The 19,368-nt window shown below is 46.4% G+C and overlaps 1 protein-coding gene across 3 annotated transcripts in view; it reads right to left on the bottom strand.

Moving 5' to 3' along the window:
* Nucleotides 1-19,368, bottom strand: part of rnf141 (ring finger protein 141) — a 57,976-nt gene that overhangs the window by 23,086 nt on the left and 15,522 nt on the right. For 2 of the 3 annotated variants that reach the window (XM_059976238.1, XM_059976239.1), the window contains 2 exons: nucleotides 9,289-9,397; nucleotides 547-719 (listed from right to left, as the gene is read on the bottom strand). In XM_059976238.1, coding sequence (XP_059832221.1) covers nucleotides 547-719; nucleotides 9,289-9,397 — 282 coding nt within the window. Of the gene's footprint in view, nucleotides 1-546; nucleotides 720-9,288; nucleotides 9,398-12,994; nucleotides 13,125-19,368 lie in introns of all 3 variants that reach the window. The other variant, XM_059976241.1, reaches the window with a different exon arrangement.

The following is a 19,368-nucleotide window of genomic DNA, read 5'->3' as shown; positions in this document are numbered from 1 at the left end:
GATAGCATTGTATGAAGGCAGTCCATTATCTGCACTTGGTGTCTGCGCTGATTTTGTTCATTGACAGTCAAAAGAATGCGACGCAGATGAACTGCTCGGTCGAGAAGTGTTAGAAAGTAGTAGTTCTATAGTACTGTAGTGGCATTGGTAGTGTTCTAATTTGTCTGTATTTCATTCAAATACATAATTTATTACTCAGTTTGTCTTTTTTTATACCTTCTTAACTATTTCCATGAAGCTTCAGCTAATTGAGACAGCCACCCAATTGGGCCAAAGTGTACTGTCCCAATGTGTCCCAATTAACCGGAATCCACCGCACAACCCCTTTAGGAGGTAAGAATCTGATTTATTATTACTCGCATGTGATGTGAAATTTGTTAACTTAGCAGCAGTAGTTCAATGGAATACATAATCTAGCAGAGAGAAAAAAAATAATCATAAAATATGATAATAAATAAACAAGTGTTCTACAGTGAAGCACAAACCAATTAGCCATGAAATGAACACTGCTTCCTTGAAATACGAAGTGGTTTCAAGTTCACTCACCTGCCAAGCCAGATACTAGCCTGGCACGATGATCCATCTGTGGCCATATCTTCAGAGATGCTGCTTTGGCCAAACACACTGCCTGCCTGCATGCTGATCTCCCGATACAGCTGAGTGAACTGATAGAGATTTAGAATTCTAGACGCTTCAATAATTCCTGTAGTTTTGTTAATCTGTCAAAAATGTTTGCATATGATTAAAGTTAGCTGTTTGCAAATAGCACACAATAGACAAGAATTTGCATTTATGAAGTCAGAATTCAACACAGGCACTCAACACGAGAAACATCTTGCTTAGAGATTTAGATTTTATGGAAGATTTTCAAAAAGGATAGCATTCTAACTGGTTGAATCACTGTCTGGTATGGAGCGCCATTGCACAGGATCAGAAAAAAACTACAGCTTGTAAACTTGGACAGCTCCATCGTGAGCATTAGCTTCCACCTCATTTAGAACACCTTAAAAAGATGGCATCTGTCATTAAGGACCATCACCCAGGACATGCCCTTTTCTCGCTGCTACCATCAGGGAAAAGATACAGGAGCCCGAAAACACACTCAATGTTTCAGGAACCCATGAACCTATGTATACCACCTCACTATTTTTTGCACTCTTTTTGCACTACTTAACTTAATTTATTATATATATTTCTTACTGTAATTTATAGGTTTTTAAAAAATTACATATTGCAATGTATTGTTGTCACAAAAACAACAATGTGAGTGATATTAAGCCAGATTCTGAGAATTTCACTGGTTACGACTTTAATTTGGTGGCCTAGTAACATAGAGGTTAACACAAAGTTCTGAAGTACCAGCAACTCAGATTGAATTCCACCACTGTAAGGAACTGTACATTCTCGTCATGACAACGCAGGTTTCCTCTGGTGTTGCAGTGTTCTCATGCTCCAAAGATGTACGAGTACGTGGTGGGCATTCTATGTTAGCACTGGAAGTAAGGTAACACTCGTGGGCTGCCCCCAACACATCCTTAGTCTGTGATGCAAACAACACATTTCTCTGTATGCTTTGATGTACATATGACTAATAAATCTAATTGTTAAATCTTTTCTTTAAAACAGCTCTTAGAAACGGCAAGGGCAGCACAGTAAGTGTGTGAAAATGCTGGTAGCCTAGCTCCTACCTTTATCTTCTCCAAAAACACCAAATTTAAAAGACGTTCTTTGTTGTAAGATATAAAGAGAAGAAATTTGATCAGTAATTGTTTCATTATTGTCATCGTCACAGGTACTGGGATACAGGGTACAGCTTTTATTTGTGTGCCATTCAGACAGGCCACACCATACTAATTAATTACATCAAGATAGTGAAAGGAAAATGGTGCAGTATTTCGTGTTACACTTATGAGAACGTGCAAGTGAGAGTAGGGTCATCATGAGGTGGATAGGGAGATTGGTAAGATGGCAACGTGCGAAAGAGTGCAGAGACATCTCTAGGTCTAAACAACATGTGAATTTGTCCTTTACATGATTGCAAGACACTGTTGTTATCAAATACAGCAGGTCTATCCCACTGGATAGCAGGGGGGATGGACTTGTTTCTCACTGTGTTACAACTGGCTTTAGCCACTCAAGGAAGAAGGCACCACTAGCGGCAGTGCACAATCTAACAGATGGGGGTGGTCGTCCTGGATGGTTTCGTTGTGATCGCAAGACCCTGCTGGACATTGATAATGTAGAATACCGAGAGTCTAATTCATCGGTTTATTGTCAAGACCAACAGTGGGCAAACTGCGTGGCCTTGGTTGTGGCATGAGACGGGCTGTCTCATTGATGCCCGTTGCAGCCTCTGGGGAAGAGACACCCGAGATGACTGTGTGCTGTTTGATTCCGTGTTGGTTTGGGGACTGACCCTCCCTCCAGTGTTCAGGCAAGCCAGATTGCTTTCGATTGTGGCTGTGCTAAAGGCCACGCCATTCAGTGGTTGGCCTGTATTATCTTCTTTTGTAACTGTATGTTTTTCTGCTATCATAATTACATGTGCTGTGCCATGTGAGAGTGTTGGTACTGAGTTTTACACCTTGGCCCCAGAGGAACACTTTCACTTTGATGTATTCAATTGCATGATTGAATGCCAATTAAACTTCAACTTGAATAAATCAGAATCAGATTAATATCACCAGTATATATATCAGGAGATTTGTTGTCTTTGTGACAGCAGTACTATGCAATACAATACATAATAAGAGAAAAAACGTGAATTACAGTAAATAGTTAACACATTAAATAGTTCAATTAAATAAGTAGGAAGTTGAGAAGCAGGATCGCAAAGGTAGTGATCTCGGGTTTACTGCCTGTGCCACGTGACAGTGAGTATAGGAATAGAATGAGGTGGATGATAAATGTGTGGCTGAGGGATTGGAGCAGAGGGCAGGGATTCAGATTTCTGGATCATTGGGACCTCTTTTGGGGCAGGTGTGACCTGTAGAAAAAGGACGGGTTGCACTTAAATCCCAGGGGACCAATATCCTGGTGGGGAGGTTTGCAGTTGGCTCACAAATAAAGAAAGCCTGTAGACAGTGCGAGAGGGAGGGTAGAGAAGGGTCGCACTCAGACCGAAGGTTTGAGATGTGTCTATTTTAAGGCAAGGAGTGCTCTGAACAAATCAGATGAGCTTACAGCGTAGATCAGTACTTGAAGGTATGATGTGGTGGCTATTACAGAGACTTGGATGGCTCAAGGACAGGAATGGTTGCTTCAAGTGCCAGGTTGATGTTTCAGAAAGGACAGGGAGGGAGGCAGATAGTGTCACAGCTGCAGAAAAGGTGGACGGCATGGAGGGATTGTCTACAGAGTCTCTGTGGGTGGAGGTTAGGAACAGAAAGAGGTCAATAATTTCACCAGGTGTTTTTTATAGGCCATTATGAATTACCATTCAGTATTCGCTATGGAAAAGGATCTTGGTGATTGTAGTGATGACTTGAAGCAGACTGAAAAGCTTGAGCAAGTAGATATTAAGAAAGAGGATGGGCTGGAGCTTTTGGAAAGCATCAAGTTGGATAAGTTGCCAGGACCAGATGAGATGTATCCCAGGCTACTGTGGGAGGCGAGGGAGGAGACTGCTGAGCCTCTGGTGGTGATCTTTGAATCATCAATGGGGACGGGAGAGTTTCCAGAGGATTGCGGATGTTGTTCCTTTATTCAAGAAAGGGAGTAGAGATACCCCAGAAAATTATAGACAAGTGATTGGTAAGTTGATGGAGAAGATCCTGAGAGGCAGGACTTATGAACATTTGGAGAGGTATAATATGATTAGGAATAGTCAGCATGGCTTTGTCAAGGGCAGGTTGTGCCTTACGAGTCTGATTGAATTTCTTGAGGATGAGACTAAACACATTGATGAAGCAAGAGCAGTAGATGTAGTGTATATGGATTTCAGCAAGGCATTTGACAAGGTACCCCATGCAAGGCTTATTGAGAAAGTAAGGAGGCATGGGATCCAAGGGGACATTGCTTTGTGGATCCAGAACTGGCTTGCCCACAGAAGGCAAAGAGTGGCTGTAGACGGGTCATATTCTGTATGGAGATCGGTCACCAGTGGTGTGCCTCAGGGATCTGTTCTGGGACTCTTACCCTTCATGATTTTTTATAAATTACCTGGATGAGGAAGTGGAGGGATGGGTTAGCAAGTTTGCTGATGTCACAAAGGTTGGAGGTGGTGTGGAAGTGTGGAGGGCTGTCAGAGGATACAGCGGGACATTGATAGGATACAAAACTGGGCTAAGAAGTGGCAGATAGAATTCAACCCAGATGAATGTGAAGTGGTTCATTTTGGTAGGTCAAATATGATGGCAGATTATAGTATTAATGGTAAGACTCTTGGCAGTGTGGAGGATCAGAGGGATCTTGGGGTCTGAGTCCGTAGGACGCTCAAAACAGCTGCGCAGGTTGACTCTGTGGTTAAGAAGGCGTACGGTGTATTGGCCTTCATCAAATGTGGAATTGAATTTAGGAGTCGAGAGGTAATGTTGCAGCTATATAGGACCCTGGTCAGAACCCACTTGGAGAACTATGCTCATTTCTGGTCGCCTCAACACAGAAAGGATGTGGAAACTATAGAAAGGGTGCAGAGGAGATTTACAAGGATGTTGCCTGGATTGGGGAGCATGCCTTATGAGAATAGTTTGAGTGAACTCGGCCTTTTCTCCTTGGAGCAACAGAGTTGGAGGGGTGATCTGATAGACGTGTATAAGATGATGAGAGGCAATGATCATGTGGATAGTCAGAGGCTTTTTCCCAAGGCTGAAATGGTTGCCACAAGAGGACACAGGTTTAAGGTGCTGGGGAGTAGATACAGAGGTGATATCAGGGTAAGTTTTTTTATGCAAGAGAGTGGTGAGTGCATGGAATGGGCTGCCGGCAACGGTGGAGGTGGAGGATACGATAGGGTCTTTTAAGAGACTTTTGGATAGGTACATAGAGCTTAGAAAAATAGAGTGCTATAGGTAAGCCTAGTGATTTCTAAAGTAGGGACATGTTCGGCACAACCGTGTGGGCCGAAGGACCTGTATTGTGCTGTAGGTTTTCTATGTTTCTAGGTAGTGCAAAAGTACAAATAAGAAAGTAATGAGGTAGTGTTCATGAGTTCAAAGTCCATTCAGAAATCAGATGGCAGAGGGGAAGAAGCTATCCCTGAAAGATTGAGTGTGTCCCTTCAGACTTCTGTACTTCCTTGGTAGCAAGAACAAGGCATGATCTGGATGATGGGGGTCCTCAATGATGGATGTTGCCTTTTTGCAATATCGTTGCTTGATGATGTCCTGGATACGGAGGGTAGTGCCAATGATGGAGCTGACTAAGTTTACAACTCTCTGTAGCTTATTTCTATCCTGTGCAGTAGCCCTGCTCCCCCCCCCCCACCAAAACCAGACAGTTAAAATGCTCTCCATGTTACATCTGTAGATGTCTTTGGTGACATACCAAGTCTCCTCAAAATCCTAATGAAATACATATAACATATATATAACAATCACAGCACGGAAACAGGCCATCTCGGCCCTCCTAGTCCGTGCCGAACTCTTAATCTCACCTAGTCCCACCTACCTGCACTCAGCCCATAACCCTCCACTCCTTTCCTGTCCATATTCCTATCCAATTTTACCTTAAATGACACAACTGAACTGGCCTCTACTACTTCTACAGGAAGCTCATTCCACACAGCTATCACTCTCTAAGTAAAGAAATACCCCCTCGTGTTTCCCTTAAACTTCTGCCCCCTAACTCTCAAATCATGTCCTCTCGTTTGAATCTCCCCTACTCTCAATGGAAACAGCCTATTCACGTCAACTCTATCTATCCCTCTCAAAATTTTAAATACCTCGATCAAATCCCCCCTCAACCTTCTACGCTCCAATGAATAGAGACCTAACTTGCTCAACCTTTCTCTGTAACTTAGGTGCTGAAATCCAGGTAACATCCTAGTAAATCGTCTCTGCACTCTCTCTAATTTATTGATATCTTTCCTATAATTCGGTGACCAGAACTCCACACAATATTCCAAATTTGGCCTTACCAATGCCTTGTACAATTTTAACATTACATCCCAACTTCTGTACTCAATGCTTTGATTTATAAAGGCCAGCGTTCCAAAAGCCTTCTTCACCACCCTATCTACATGAGACTCCACCCTCAGGGAACTATGCACCATTATTCCTAGATCTCTCTGTTCCACTGCATTCCTCAATGCCCTACCATTTACCCTGTATGTTCTATTTGGATTATTCCTGCCAAAATGTAGAACCTCACACTTCTCAGCATCAAACTCCATCTGCCAACGTTCAGCCCATTCTTCTAACCGACATAAATCTCCCTGCAAGCTTTGAAAACCCACCTCATTATCCACAACACCTCCTACCTTAGTATCATCGGCCTACTTACTAATCCAATTTACCACCCCATCATCCAGATCATTTATGTATATTACAAACAACATTGGGCCCAAAACAGATCCCTGAGGCACCCCGCTAGTCACCGGCCTACATCCCGATAAACAATTATCCATCACTACTCTCTGGCATCTCCCATCTAGCCACTGTTGAATCCATTTTATTACTCCAGCATTAATACCTAACGACTGAACCTTCTTAACTAACCTTCCATGTGGAACTTTGTCAAAGGCTTTGCTGAAGTCCATATAGACTACATCCACTGCCTTACCCTCGTCAACATTCCTCGTAACTTCTTCAAAAAATTCAATAAGGTTTGTCAAACATGACCTTCCACGCACAAATCCATGCTGGCTACTCCTAATCAGATCCTGTCTATCCAGATAATTATTAATACTATCTCTAAGAATACTTTCCATTAATTTACCCACCACTGATGTCAAACTGACAGGTCTATAATTGCTAGGCTTACTTCTAGAACCCTTTTTAAACAATGGAACCACATGAGCAATATGCCAATCCTCCGGCACAATCCCCGTTTCTAATAACATCTTAAAGATCTCCGTCAGAGCTCCTGCTATCTCTACACAAACTTCCCTCAAGGTCTTGGGGAATATCCTGTCAGGACCCGGAGATTTATCCACTTTTAAATTTCTTAAAAGCGCCAGTACTTCCACCTCTTTAATTGTCATAGGTTTCTTAACTTCCTTACTTGTTTCCCACACCTTACACAATTCAATATCCTTCTCCTTAGTGAATACCGAAGAGTTAATACAGCCAGTCATTCTTTGTTAGCTGCATCAATATGTTGGGTCCAGATTAGATCCTCAGAGATATTGACACCCAGGAACTTGAAGCTGCTCACACTTTCTACTTTGGCCCATCTAGTCTGTGCCAAAGTATTAATCTACCTATTCCCATCAATCTGAACCTGGACTATAGCCCTCGGTAACCCATCCCATCCTTGTATTTATCCAAATTTCTCATAAAAGTTGAAATTCACCACTACCACTGACAGCTCGTTCCACACTGAGTAGAGAAGTGTCTCCTCAGGTTCTCCTTAAACATTTCATCCTTCAACCTTAACCTCTCATTCCAAAATCACCCATCCTCACTGGAAAATGCCTGCTTGCATTAACCCTATCTATGCTCCTCATAATTTTGTAAACCTCTATCAAATCTCCCCTCAATCTCCTACATTCTAGAAATACAGTCCAAACCTATTCAACCTTTCCCTATAACTCAGATCCTCAAGTCTCAGCAAAATCCTTGTAAAATTTCTCTAAACTCTTAACCTTATTTACATCTTTCCTGTAGGTGGGTGACCAAAGCTGCACACAACGCTTCAAATTAGGCCTCACCAACATCACATACAATTTCAACAAAACATCCCAACTGTTGTATTCAACACTTTGGTCAATGTGCCAGAAGCTCAGTTACACCCTACGATAGTCACATGTAGTTACAATCTAGCACAATCATATCAGCACAAGTCCCTGAGTGACATGGCCTGGAGACTTGACAGTGGACATAACATGCAAGGTGCAAGTTTATGAAAAGCACTATAATGTTACTGAGACTATCATAAGAAAACAAAAAGTCACAGAAATAAGTGAAACAGCAGCAATATGAGATGAAAAGTGACCAGTGTGCCTGTGAGTTGGGGACTGGCAGGGCATTTAAACAGGGCGTACATGTGTGCTGGGTGAAGAAGCTGTTATTCACTTGGGAATAAATTTATCAAGAATCTTGAGAATAAATTAGAACTTTGCATTTGAATTTGCAGCTAATGGTGCTGAATGACTACCCTATACAGAAAGGAAGTGGATTCATGAGCACATTATTTCAAGGTTTAGCACAGGAAGATAGATGCAAGGAACATAGACACAACACTGCTTCCCCTCTCGATGTTGCCTGCCCAGTGGGAGGGAGATTTACTTGAAGCTTGTTCATTCCTTCTTCGATTTCAGGGACTAAAAGATATGTCAAGTGTGACCTGCTGTGTGGAAGTTGTGGTAAGGCGAGGGTTAAAGACAAAGTCCAGACAAGGACATCCTTGGGCTGTTGTCAAGTGAGACCAGAAGAAAACTGTGTATACTACAGACAAGATACACTGGGGTGACTGTGGCAGTATGTACTCAAGCCAAACATGTGAGGCCCTTGTAGTGAGACTTTTCCATAAGGTTTTCCTAAAACACAGTACAGGGTGCTGGAGACAGACAAGATAGAAATAATGGAAGGATGTGAAACACACCTAACAACTAAGGGACAATTACTTCACTAACTTCAAAATATCATTGGTTGTCAGTTTCAAGCTTTGAGGACTTTTAACAGCTTTAACGTGAATTTACACAATGGCCACAATCTGCAACTGATAAGCTGTATAAAAATAGCAGTGTTCTGTCCTGGCTTCCAAGGTTCATTTATTATCAAAGTAAGCATGCAGTACCGAACCCTATATCCCCTCCCCCAAGAAAGAGCGGGCAACAACACAGAACTTCAGGAACATCCTTCAACATGACTGTCAGAGTGTGGGTGACAGGGGCTATGTTGTTCTCCTTGTGCACAAGTAAAATAAACATGTTTGAGTCACGAGTACGTGTGTTCTGGGCCCAGTTATCTTAGTTATTTTATTATTGGTGATGACATCAGCAGTTTCAGAGATATTTTAGGTTTTCAGCAATTGTAGTTAGTTACTGATTTTCGTTTCAATTTACACAACTTTTCAGGAATGCACGTTCTGAGTGACTAGAGTCCTGCTGCACATCATATAATGTACTCAAGAATTTTCTACAATATGATTAATTTTGTTTATGCACAATTAGGAAGTGTTTTGTACCTTTGAGCTAACAATGCGAACGATGACTTTCCAAAGGGCTGAGGTGTCAGATCCTGGCTGAACTTCAAACAATAAGTACTTCTCTTGTCCTGCAGCCAGCTTTTCCGTACTACAGGGGCAGAAATACAAAATGATAACATCACTGTCAGTAAGCTATGAAGGCTCAAAGACCAGTATGCTGCATTTTTTCGTTCACGTATTGTCTGAATCTTTCAGTACACTAAATCTATTCTTTCAGACAATTCAGTTTTTCCACCATCAGTATATTGCAGCTACAGAGTACAATGAATATATAAAACATAGAATAGTATAGGCCCTTCGACCCACAATGTCAGTGTTATGTACGTACAGAGCAACAGCAGGGTAATATTGGATTTAGCTGGGTGGGTACTGTGGACAGTGTTATGTACGTACAGAGCAACAGCAGGGTAATATTGGATTTAGCTGGGTGGGTACTGTGGGCAGTGTTATGTACGTACAGAGCAACAACAGGGTAATATTGGATTTAGCTGGGTGGGTACTGTGGGCAGTGTTATGTACGTACAGAGCAACAGCAGGGTAATATTGGATTTAGCTGGGTGGGTACTGTGGGCAGTGTTATGTACGTACTGAGCAACAACAGGGTAATATTGGATTTAGCTGGGTGGGTACTGTGGACAGTGCTATGTATGCGCAAAACAAGAACAACAGATTAGTGTGATTAAGCATTTTTACTGAGTCATGTTAATAACAGTAAATGCTGGGTAACTCAGTGTGGGAGCGATGAATCTGTTCCACCGAAAACATGCACACTCAAAAGCCTGCAGTAAAAGAGACACTGGAGGCATTGCATTATCAAATGACCATACCCTCCACATTTTCTTAACCGATCTGATACGGCTCAGTCTGTGCCAAAGCTTATGCTGAATTACACTAAGTCCCTTTGGCTGCACATGGGCCAGATCCCTCCCCCCGTACATTCAGATGTCTATAACAGCCTCTCAATGAATCTGCTTCCACCACCACCACCCTGTGTGTTTAAAATATAACTTCCCTTTTCACCATAAATGCACATCCTCTTATTTGAAAACTAGGGTATATACTATCAGCTTATCAACTGTCCTCCAACTGTAAGAAACTGGCAGTAAACATCATAAGACACAGGAGCAGAATAAGACCATTCGGCCCATCGGGTCTAATCCCCCATTCCATCATGGCTGATCTATTATCCCTCTAAACATTCTCCTGCCTGCATCCCGTAAACTTTGACACTGACTAATCAAGAACCTATCAACCTCTGCTTTAAATATATCAAATGACGGCCTCCACAGCCATCTATGGTAATGAAAACCACAGACTTACCACCCTCTGGCTAAAGAAATTCCTCCTCATCTCTTCTAAAGTGACATCCCTCTATTCTGAGGCTGTGCTGTCTGGTCCTAGACTCCCCACTATAGGAAAAATCCTCTCCACATCCACGCTATCTAGCCTCATAATATTCAATGGGCACACTTACAGGATTCCCTCTTAAAAGACACACCATCCTGATTTTACAGCACATTAGCGAAACACTACGACAACACCAGTGATCAGCCTTCAATTCCCACCGCTGTCTGTAAGGAGTTGTATGTTCTCCCCGTGACTGTGTGGATTTCCTCCAGGTGCCTCAGTTTCCTCCCAAATTCCAAAGATGTACCATCTAGGATTAGTAAGTTGTGGACATGCAATGTTGGTGCTGGAAGGATAACAACACTTGTGGTTTGCCCCCACCACACCCTCATTGCATTGGTCAATGACACAAACAATACATTTCACTGTATGCACATGTGACAAAAAGCTAATCTCATCTAATATGCCCTCAGTGACCACATTATTCGGAACAGGAGTGGAACCCAGTAAAGTCTTTTGCTGCTGCAGCCCATCCACTTCAAGGTTCAACATGCTGTGCATTTAAAGATGCTCTTCTGCACGCCCCTGTTGGAAGATGTGGTTATTTGAGTTACATTCACCTTCCTGCCAGCTTGAATTGATCTGACCATTCTCCTCTGACCTCTTCCACTAACAAGGCATTTACAAGGGTTCGTCCTCTTTAAAGACAGCCTAACACTGGCCTCTGAGACGGAGGTCACAGGGTCATCAGATGCAGCAGGGATCATCACAGCTGTAATTGCGTTCTCCCTTTCAAAACGGACATAGAAGGCATTGAGTTCATCTGGTAGTGAAGCATCGCTGCCTGCCATTCATGCTATTGGGTTTCGCTTTGTAGGAAGTAATGTCTTGCAGTCCCTGCCAGAGTTGTCGTGCATCTGATGTCACCTCCAACCTCATTTGAAATTGTCTCTTCACCCTTGAAATAGCCTTCCGCAAATCATGCCTGGTTTTCTGGTACAGGCCTGGGTTGCCAGACTTGAATGCCACAGATCTAGTCTTCAGCAGATGATGTACCTCCTGATTCATCCACGGCTTTTGATTTGGGAATGTACAGTAAGTCTTTGTAGGCACACACTCATCCACACAGGTTTTAATGAAGTCAGTAACAACTGTAGCATACTCATCCAGATTCAAAGATGAATCCCTGAATACAGCCCAGTCCACCGATTCAAAGCAGTCCTGTAGGCGCTCCTGTGCTTCCCTTGTCCAAACCGTCTTGCTCCTCACTACTGGTGCCTATACTCAGGAGCAGAAATAGTCAGATGATCAGACTTTCTGAAGTGAGGACGTCGAATAGCACGGTAGGCATTCTTGATGGTGGTGTAGCAGTGGTCCAGTGTGTTGTTTCCTCTGGTATTGCAAGTGATCTGTTGATTGTAGTTACTTTGTGATTTTCACACTATTCCCTGTAAACCGTAGACACTTGTGTGAAAATCCCAGGAGATGACCCTCAAGAGCAGAAGAGAAATAAAATTTCGTATAAGAAGCAAATTATCCCAGTAATGTCTACTTATATAATATCCTGATGTACTTGTGAGCCCTCATGTAGGATTCCCTGAAGGTTAACATCCAGATTGAGTTGGAGATAAGGAAGGCAAATACAGTTGGCCCTCCTTATCCACGGGGGATTGGTTCCATGACCCCCCGCGGATTCCAAAATTCACGGATGCTCAAGTCCCTTATTTGACATGTATCAGTGAGGTGGTCTTTAGGACCCAGCGGAACCCTGGACTTTATTTAACGTGTCTCTGTGAGGTAGACATTAGGACCTGGCAGTGCAGCTCTGAATCCGCAGTGTTTCTGTTCACGAAAATAATCACGATCATGATTGAAAATAAGTTGGAAGTAATAAAGCGATCGGAAAGAGGTGAAACACCATCAGTCATTGGAAAAGCGTTAGGCTACAATCGGTCAACGATCGGAACAATTTTAATGGAGAATATGAAAGGCCCTGCCCCGATGAAAGCTACAATTATTGCTAAGCAACGCAGTGGTTTAATTATTGAAACACGTATGTTTCTTAAGTGTTTTATATGCATAGAAAGGTAAAATATGTACTATATACTAAGAAAAACGTTTGACTAACTGATGCTAAATAATACCAGATGTACCTGTTCCGACTTCAAATCCGACTTAAAGACGGACTCAGGAACAGAACTCATTCATAACCCGAGGACTGCCTGTACTTTTAAGTAATTTCTAGATTACTTATAATACCTAATACAATGTATATGCTATGTAAATAGTTGTTATACTGTATTGATTAGGGAATAATGACAAGAAAAATAGTCTGTACATGCTCAAGCAACGAGTGCTGGAGAGAGAACTTCCGGGTTTTCCCGATCCGCAGTTGGTTGAATCCGCGCGTACGGAATCCACGAAAAAGGAGGGCCGACTGTACAATGTTAGCATTTATTTCAAGAGGCCTAGAATATAAAAGCAAAGATGTGATGCTGAGGTTTTATAAGGCATTGGTCAGACCACACTTGGAGTATTATGAGCAGTTTTCATCCCTTTATCTAAAAGATGTGGCACTGAAGTGGGTCCAGAGGAAGTGCCACAAGAATGTTTCCAGGATTGAAAGGGTTAATGTATGAGTGTTTGATGGCTCTAGGCCTTTTCCCACTGCAGCTTTGAAGAATTTGGGGGGGGGAGGGGAATCTTATTGAAATTTATTGAATATTAAAGGACTAGATGGAGTAGATGTGAAAAGGATGTTTCATTTAGAGACTCAGACCAGAAGGTATATCCTCAGAAGAGAAACGTCCATTTAGAACAGAGATGAGAAGGAATTTCTTGAGCCAGAGGGTGGTGAATCTGTGGAATTCATTGCCAGACAGCTGAGAAAGCAAAGTCATTGGACATATTTAAACTGGAGGTTGATATGTTCTTGATTAATCAGGGCATCAAAGCTTACAGAGAGAAGGCAGGAGAATGGGGTTGAGAAGGATAATTAGCCAGCTATGATAGAATGGCAGAGCAGACTCGATGGGCCAAATGGCCTAATTCTGCTCCCTTGTCCGATGATCTGAAGTCTTATGGATTTCAGAACTGAGAAAAAGTAAATAGGGAGGTGTATCCAGAGATACCGGCCACGTGACAGATGCACTGCCACCTGGCTGTTCGGAGGACACACCACATGCCAATCAACATTTGGTCCCTCCCAACTAATCAATGCACACCTAAATTATTGGTCACCTTAATTGGATTATCTCGCCCAGCCCCATGCTTTAAAAGGTGAGACTTGGCCTTAGCTTGCCCACTCTTACAGACCACCACATTGAAGGTAAGTGCATTGATTTATGTTTGGGAAGGTCTATTGTCTGTCCTGGTAAGGGAGCCGCAGCTATCCAAGGTCAAGGGGGATAGCTGTTGTAGTGCTTTTCCATTGTTCTTTGTTTGTGTAATCATACCCTGTCCCCACACCGCTCCCTGTGTATTGTAGTTGCTTGTGTTGACCCGACTTCCCCTTGTGAATAAATTCCTTATTATTAAAACTGTGTGTGTCCAGGCCTCTACTGTTGAGACTCAAAGAACCAGTTATTTTCCATCACAACATCTGGCACTGCAGAGCAGGGTCTCATAGGTTTGGGCTGGACAGAAGCACAGGGGATAATGTTCCATTATCCATAAGGGGAAGAAAGCCAGTGCAGGCTCCCAGGATAAGATCTGATGAAAGGGAGGGGTTTGAGAGTCCGGCCAGCATGCTGGCAGACCAGGAAAACCAGTGACTGGTCTGAGCAGTTAGAGCCCTGTGGAGAGAAGCTGGGCCATCATGTGGTCTCCCTCCTGAAGGAATCAGGGTTCCCCAAAGCCAAGGGGAGTCCAAGGGGTGCCTTCTGGTTGTTTGCGTCCCTGCTGAGACGCCGGGTTAGAATTACTGATCACCTGCAGCACATGTGTGGTCGGAAGGACAGGGAAATTGAAGACCTCAGTCAGTGTTGTTGCACGCTGAAGGAAGCAGCACAGGCTGCCCAGGCCCGAGCCAATGACCTTGAAGTTAGGGGAACTGAACTTGCCTGTCGCCTCATAAAGCTTCAGCAGGCCGGGGCAGCCCGAAGGTCTGACTGGCAGCCGGACCCATTAAAGATTCGAGCCTCAGTCCAGTGTGGCGACAAGCTGGACGCATGGCTGGGGGATGGGAACATCTGGCTGGATAGTGACGACGAGGGGGTGCCCGAGGAACCAAGGTCCCACAACCACCCTTCCCCCTTCTCACCCAAGCTCCAACATGCCCAACCCGTCACCACGTGGTCCCAGGTTCACCGCAGGGAGGAAGGGAACGAGGGGGAGACGCCCGGACCTTCCCCTAGTCACTCCAAGACCACAGAGACCCGGGAATTCTCCCCCAAGGAGCTGACCCAGTTGGCGGATCGCTACTGCCAACGACCAGGCGAGCACCTGGCCGCCTGGCTGCTCCAGCTGTGCGACGAGGGGGGGCCCAACTTCAGCCTCTCCCATCAGGAGGCAAGCGCCCTGGGAAGCCTCTCTGACCAGCAGAGCATAAACAATGCGCTGCGGGCGCCACAAGCAGAAATCCGCGACGGCACAACCCTGTGGGATTGGGTAGTGACCGCGGTACGAGCTCGCTATCCCACACTTCTGGAGTGGGATCTACACGGGCGCCCGCAATGGGGTACGGTCAGTGAGGACACCCGGGTTATCAGGGAATGGGCACTGGTCAACGGCATCTATCAAGGTGCCTGTGACCGTAACTTCCTTGAAAACACACGAGTGACCGGTGCCCTAGCGGGATACTTGGTCACTACCGCACGCCCCGATCTGAGGTCTGTAATCCTGCCCCTCATGGCACCAGCCAGCGGTAGGACCGTACGGGATGCCATCACCCTCCTGGAGGGATTAGAATATATGCAGAGGGGGGCACCTACGCAGGTCCAAAAGACCGAGACAAGGGCCCTTGACACTATCCCTCTCAGATACACACGCAGGCAGCTGTACACGGATCTGCTGCGTGCAGGGGTGGATCGTAACCAGATAGATTGCATCCCCACCCCCAGCCTATATGCCCTGTGGAAGGAGCATTGCAGGGGGAAGACTACTTACAAAAAGACCACCCACACCGAGCCACCCTCCGCGCCTCCCCTGCCTGAAACTGTCTCGAAGGCCCTCGAAGCAAAACTCAGACAGCTCGTCAGGCAGGAAATGTCCCACCTCCACCAGCAAAGTGCCTCACCCCTGGCGTGGCAGCCCTCTTCCCCCTTCCCATGGGATGGCCAGGGCCCCCGGCGCATTTGCTCTCAAACCCTTTCCCGCCCGGGGGACCTGAGGCCACATATACCCATCACAGTACATTGGGGAAAGGGAAACACACAGAGGTGGACCTGAGGCCACATATACCCGTCACAGTACATTGGGGAAAGGGAAACACACAGAGGTGGATGGTGCTTGTCGACACAGGCACCCAGCACACCATTATCCCAGGCAATCCTGCCTTATGGAGGGGTACGGACATGCAGATAGAGGGATTGGGGAGGTCACCCTTCGCCCAGCCATAGGCAACCATTCCCCCAGACGTGTACAGGTCCTTATTGCCTCCTCCCCGGAATGTATCCTCGGGATCAACGTTTTAAAGGGACAATCACTTGAAACAAACAGGGGCAAGTTCACCTTCAGCATCGCGCGAGCCACTATTGTCGTCGGGGCGGCTAAGTGGGAGCCAATTGTCATTCCCCCTCCCTCCAAGATCATCTGTAACAGTCAGTACAGGGTGCCGGGGGAGCGCCAAGAAATCGCAGGCTCCATTCAAGCCCTGTTACGGGAGGGAATTATTAGAACCGCTGCCTCGCCTTTCAATAGCCCCATTTGGCCCGTCCATAAGCGGAACGGCTCCTGGCAGATGACCGTTGATTATAGGCAATTGAACAAGGCTGCACCCCGCCTCGCCGTCGCTGTACCTGACATTGTCACCCTTATTGAAGACATCGCAGGCTGTCCCCATAAATCCTGGTACGCTGTTGTCGATTTAGTGAATGCATTTTTCTCGATTCCCCTGCACTCGGATAGCCAAGACCAGTTTGCCTTTACTTGGGATAGCAGACAATACACATTTAATCGCCTGCCCCAAGGCTACATTCACAGCCCCACTATCTGCCATGGCCTTGTCTCCCACGATTTACATAACATCCAATTCCCGCAGGAGATTTCGATTGCACGTTATATAGACGATATTCTTCTCCAAGGCCCTTCTGAGACCATTGTGTCAAAGGCCCTTCACATGCTAATCGAATCCCTCAGGGGACGGGGCTGGGTCATTAATATGGAAAAAATACAGGGCCCCAGCCAGGGTGTCATTTTTCTTGGAATACAATGGAACTTCGGGCACAGAAGCATACCCGATGCCGCCAAAAATAAAATTTTAAATTTTGCCGTCCCCTCGAATAAAACTGACACACAGAGATTCGTGGGGCTCCTGGGCTTTGGCGGTAGCATATTCCCCACTTGACCATGCTTCTCCAGCCGCTCTATAGGATCTCCAGGAAAAAATCCACATTTCCCTGGGGGCCAGCGGAACAGGTTGCCTTGGATACGGCGAAACTAGCGGTGGAACAAGCCATGCCACTTCCTTCCCGCCAAGCGGGTCTGCCTTTTGAGTTACAGGTCTCAGCAAGCGAGACAGTCGCCGAGTGGAGCCTCTGGCAGAAGACCCCAGGGCGTAGAGTCCCCCTCGGTTTCTGGACTAAGTCCCTATCTGAAGCGGCAGTGCGCTACAGCCCCTTCGAGCGCCAGCTACTAGCCTGCTACCTGGCGCTCCTCGCCACAGAACACCAAACAGGCACTGACCCTGTCGTCCTTCGCCCCCATCTCCCCATAATGCGATGGGTCAAGTCCCCCGATTCTACCCACAAGGAGGGCTGTGCCAGAGGTCCTCCATTGTCAAGTGGAAGTGGTGCATTGCAGACCGGGCTGAGCCCGGTCATGGCTTCCCCCCAGTCCCAGGACCCTGCCCCGGACATCCCTGAGGTACAACCCTCCCCAGCATGTTGGGGTCAACCCTTCGATTCCTCGACCGACAGCAAACTGCGCGCCTGGTTCACAGACAGCTCCAGTCGCTGGAAAGGGGGTAAACAGTTTTGGAAAGCGGCAGCACTTCATCCCGCCACGGGGAGAATTTTAACCACTGAGGGGGGAGGGGGTTCCAGTCAACTTGCTGAGCTGGCGGCAGAAGCCCTCACCCTCCAAAACACTACCGGACCAGTCCACATCTATACTGACTCCTGGGCAGTAGCTAATGGCATTGCAGTGTGGATGGCCCGGTGGCGAGACATGGGGTGGGAAATACACGGACGTCCCCTCTGGGGACAGCACCACTGGCGTTTCATTTGGGACCAGGCTACCCACAGGAAAATTTCTGTCCACCATGTGGATGCCCATACCCAGAAAGACAATGAAGAGGCAACGTTTAACACTGCTGTGGGCCAGGCTACCTAATTATCATCTGCCACCACTTCCACCCCTGACACAGACCCCAGTGCACTAGCTGCGTGGGCACACCGCAAAGGTGGCCACTGAGGGGCCGATGGCACGCGGCGCTGGGCTGAACAATTCGGTGTCGCCTTGATACCCAATCAATGTAAAACCTCTGTAGATAACCGCCCCATCTGCCAGCAAGTCAAGCCACAGGACTGGCCGATAGGGCCACCGGGCCATATTCCTCACAGCACGGGAGCGGGTCAGGTATGGTAAATCAACTATATTGGACCGCTCCCACGACAGAATAAGAAGCGGTATGTCCTCACGATGGTGGACACATACCCAGGTGTCCTGGTGGTGGTGCCCTGTGACAGGGCCGACTAGAACGGCACCATCAGAGGATTACAACACCTCTCCTCTCTCTATGGGGTCCCATGGGAGGTACAATCCGATCAGGGCTCACACTTTACTGGGACCAAAGCCCAGACCTGGGCGGCTGAGGCAGGGATCTCGTGGCTGTTCCACATACCCCATCACCCCCAGGCATCGGGCTTAATTGAAAGAATGAACGGCCCGCTCAAGGAAAAAATCCGCAATCTGACACCCTCTCGCACGCTGCAGGGGTGGCTAAGTGTCCTTCAGCAGGCCGTCGATCGGTTAAACACACGGCCCACTAGCCAAGGGGGAGCCCCACTGGCCCACCACCTGGCACAGTCCCCAACTCCCGACTGGGAATCCACCGAACCCCCCCCCCCCCCGAGACCGAGGACTCGGGCAGAGTATGGATCCGACAGCCGCAGAGCCTCCCCAGTAAGGGAGAAATAGTAGCATGCGGTCCAGGGAACACCCTCTGGGTTGCCATTCCGGGCAAATCTGATTTGTCCTGTATACATACCCGGCATTTAACCAGACAGGAATGAGTTTCCTCCTTCACCTACCCCCACCCCCGTCTCCCTCTACAGGACAATGGTGCGACTCCACTCATCCCTCCTGGTCGCTGCGATGCTCGGCTCCGTGACGGCTGCCAACACCTTCCTCAGGGTCGCTTACGAGTTTGCCAGCAACACCAACAGATCGGACTGCTGGATCTGCTTGCGGGCCCCAGCACACGCTGATGATGCGCTGCCACTCACACTGATCCCACTGGATGACATTGAGATGAACTGTTTACACAGACTGTTTGCTCCTGCTGGTTTTGGTATATCTGTTTGGGGGGCCCCTGCTGGCAGTCCCCCACCA

Source organism: Hypanus sabinus, chromosome 7 (genome assembly GCF_030144855.1).
Source record: "Hypanus sabinus isolate sHypSab1 chromosome 7, sHypSab1.hap1, whole genome shotgun sequence".
NCBI classification, from domain to species: Eukaryota; Metazoa; Chordata; class Chondrichthyes; order Myliobatiformes; family Dasyatidae; genus Hypanus; species Hypanus sabinus.
The sequence above is the reverse complement of the archived record's forward strand: the minus strand, read 5'-3'. Positions and strand labels throughout refer to the sequence as shown.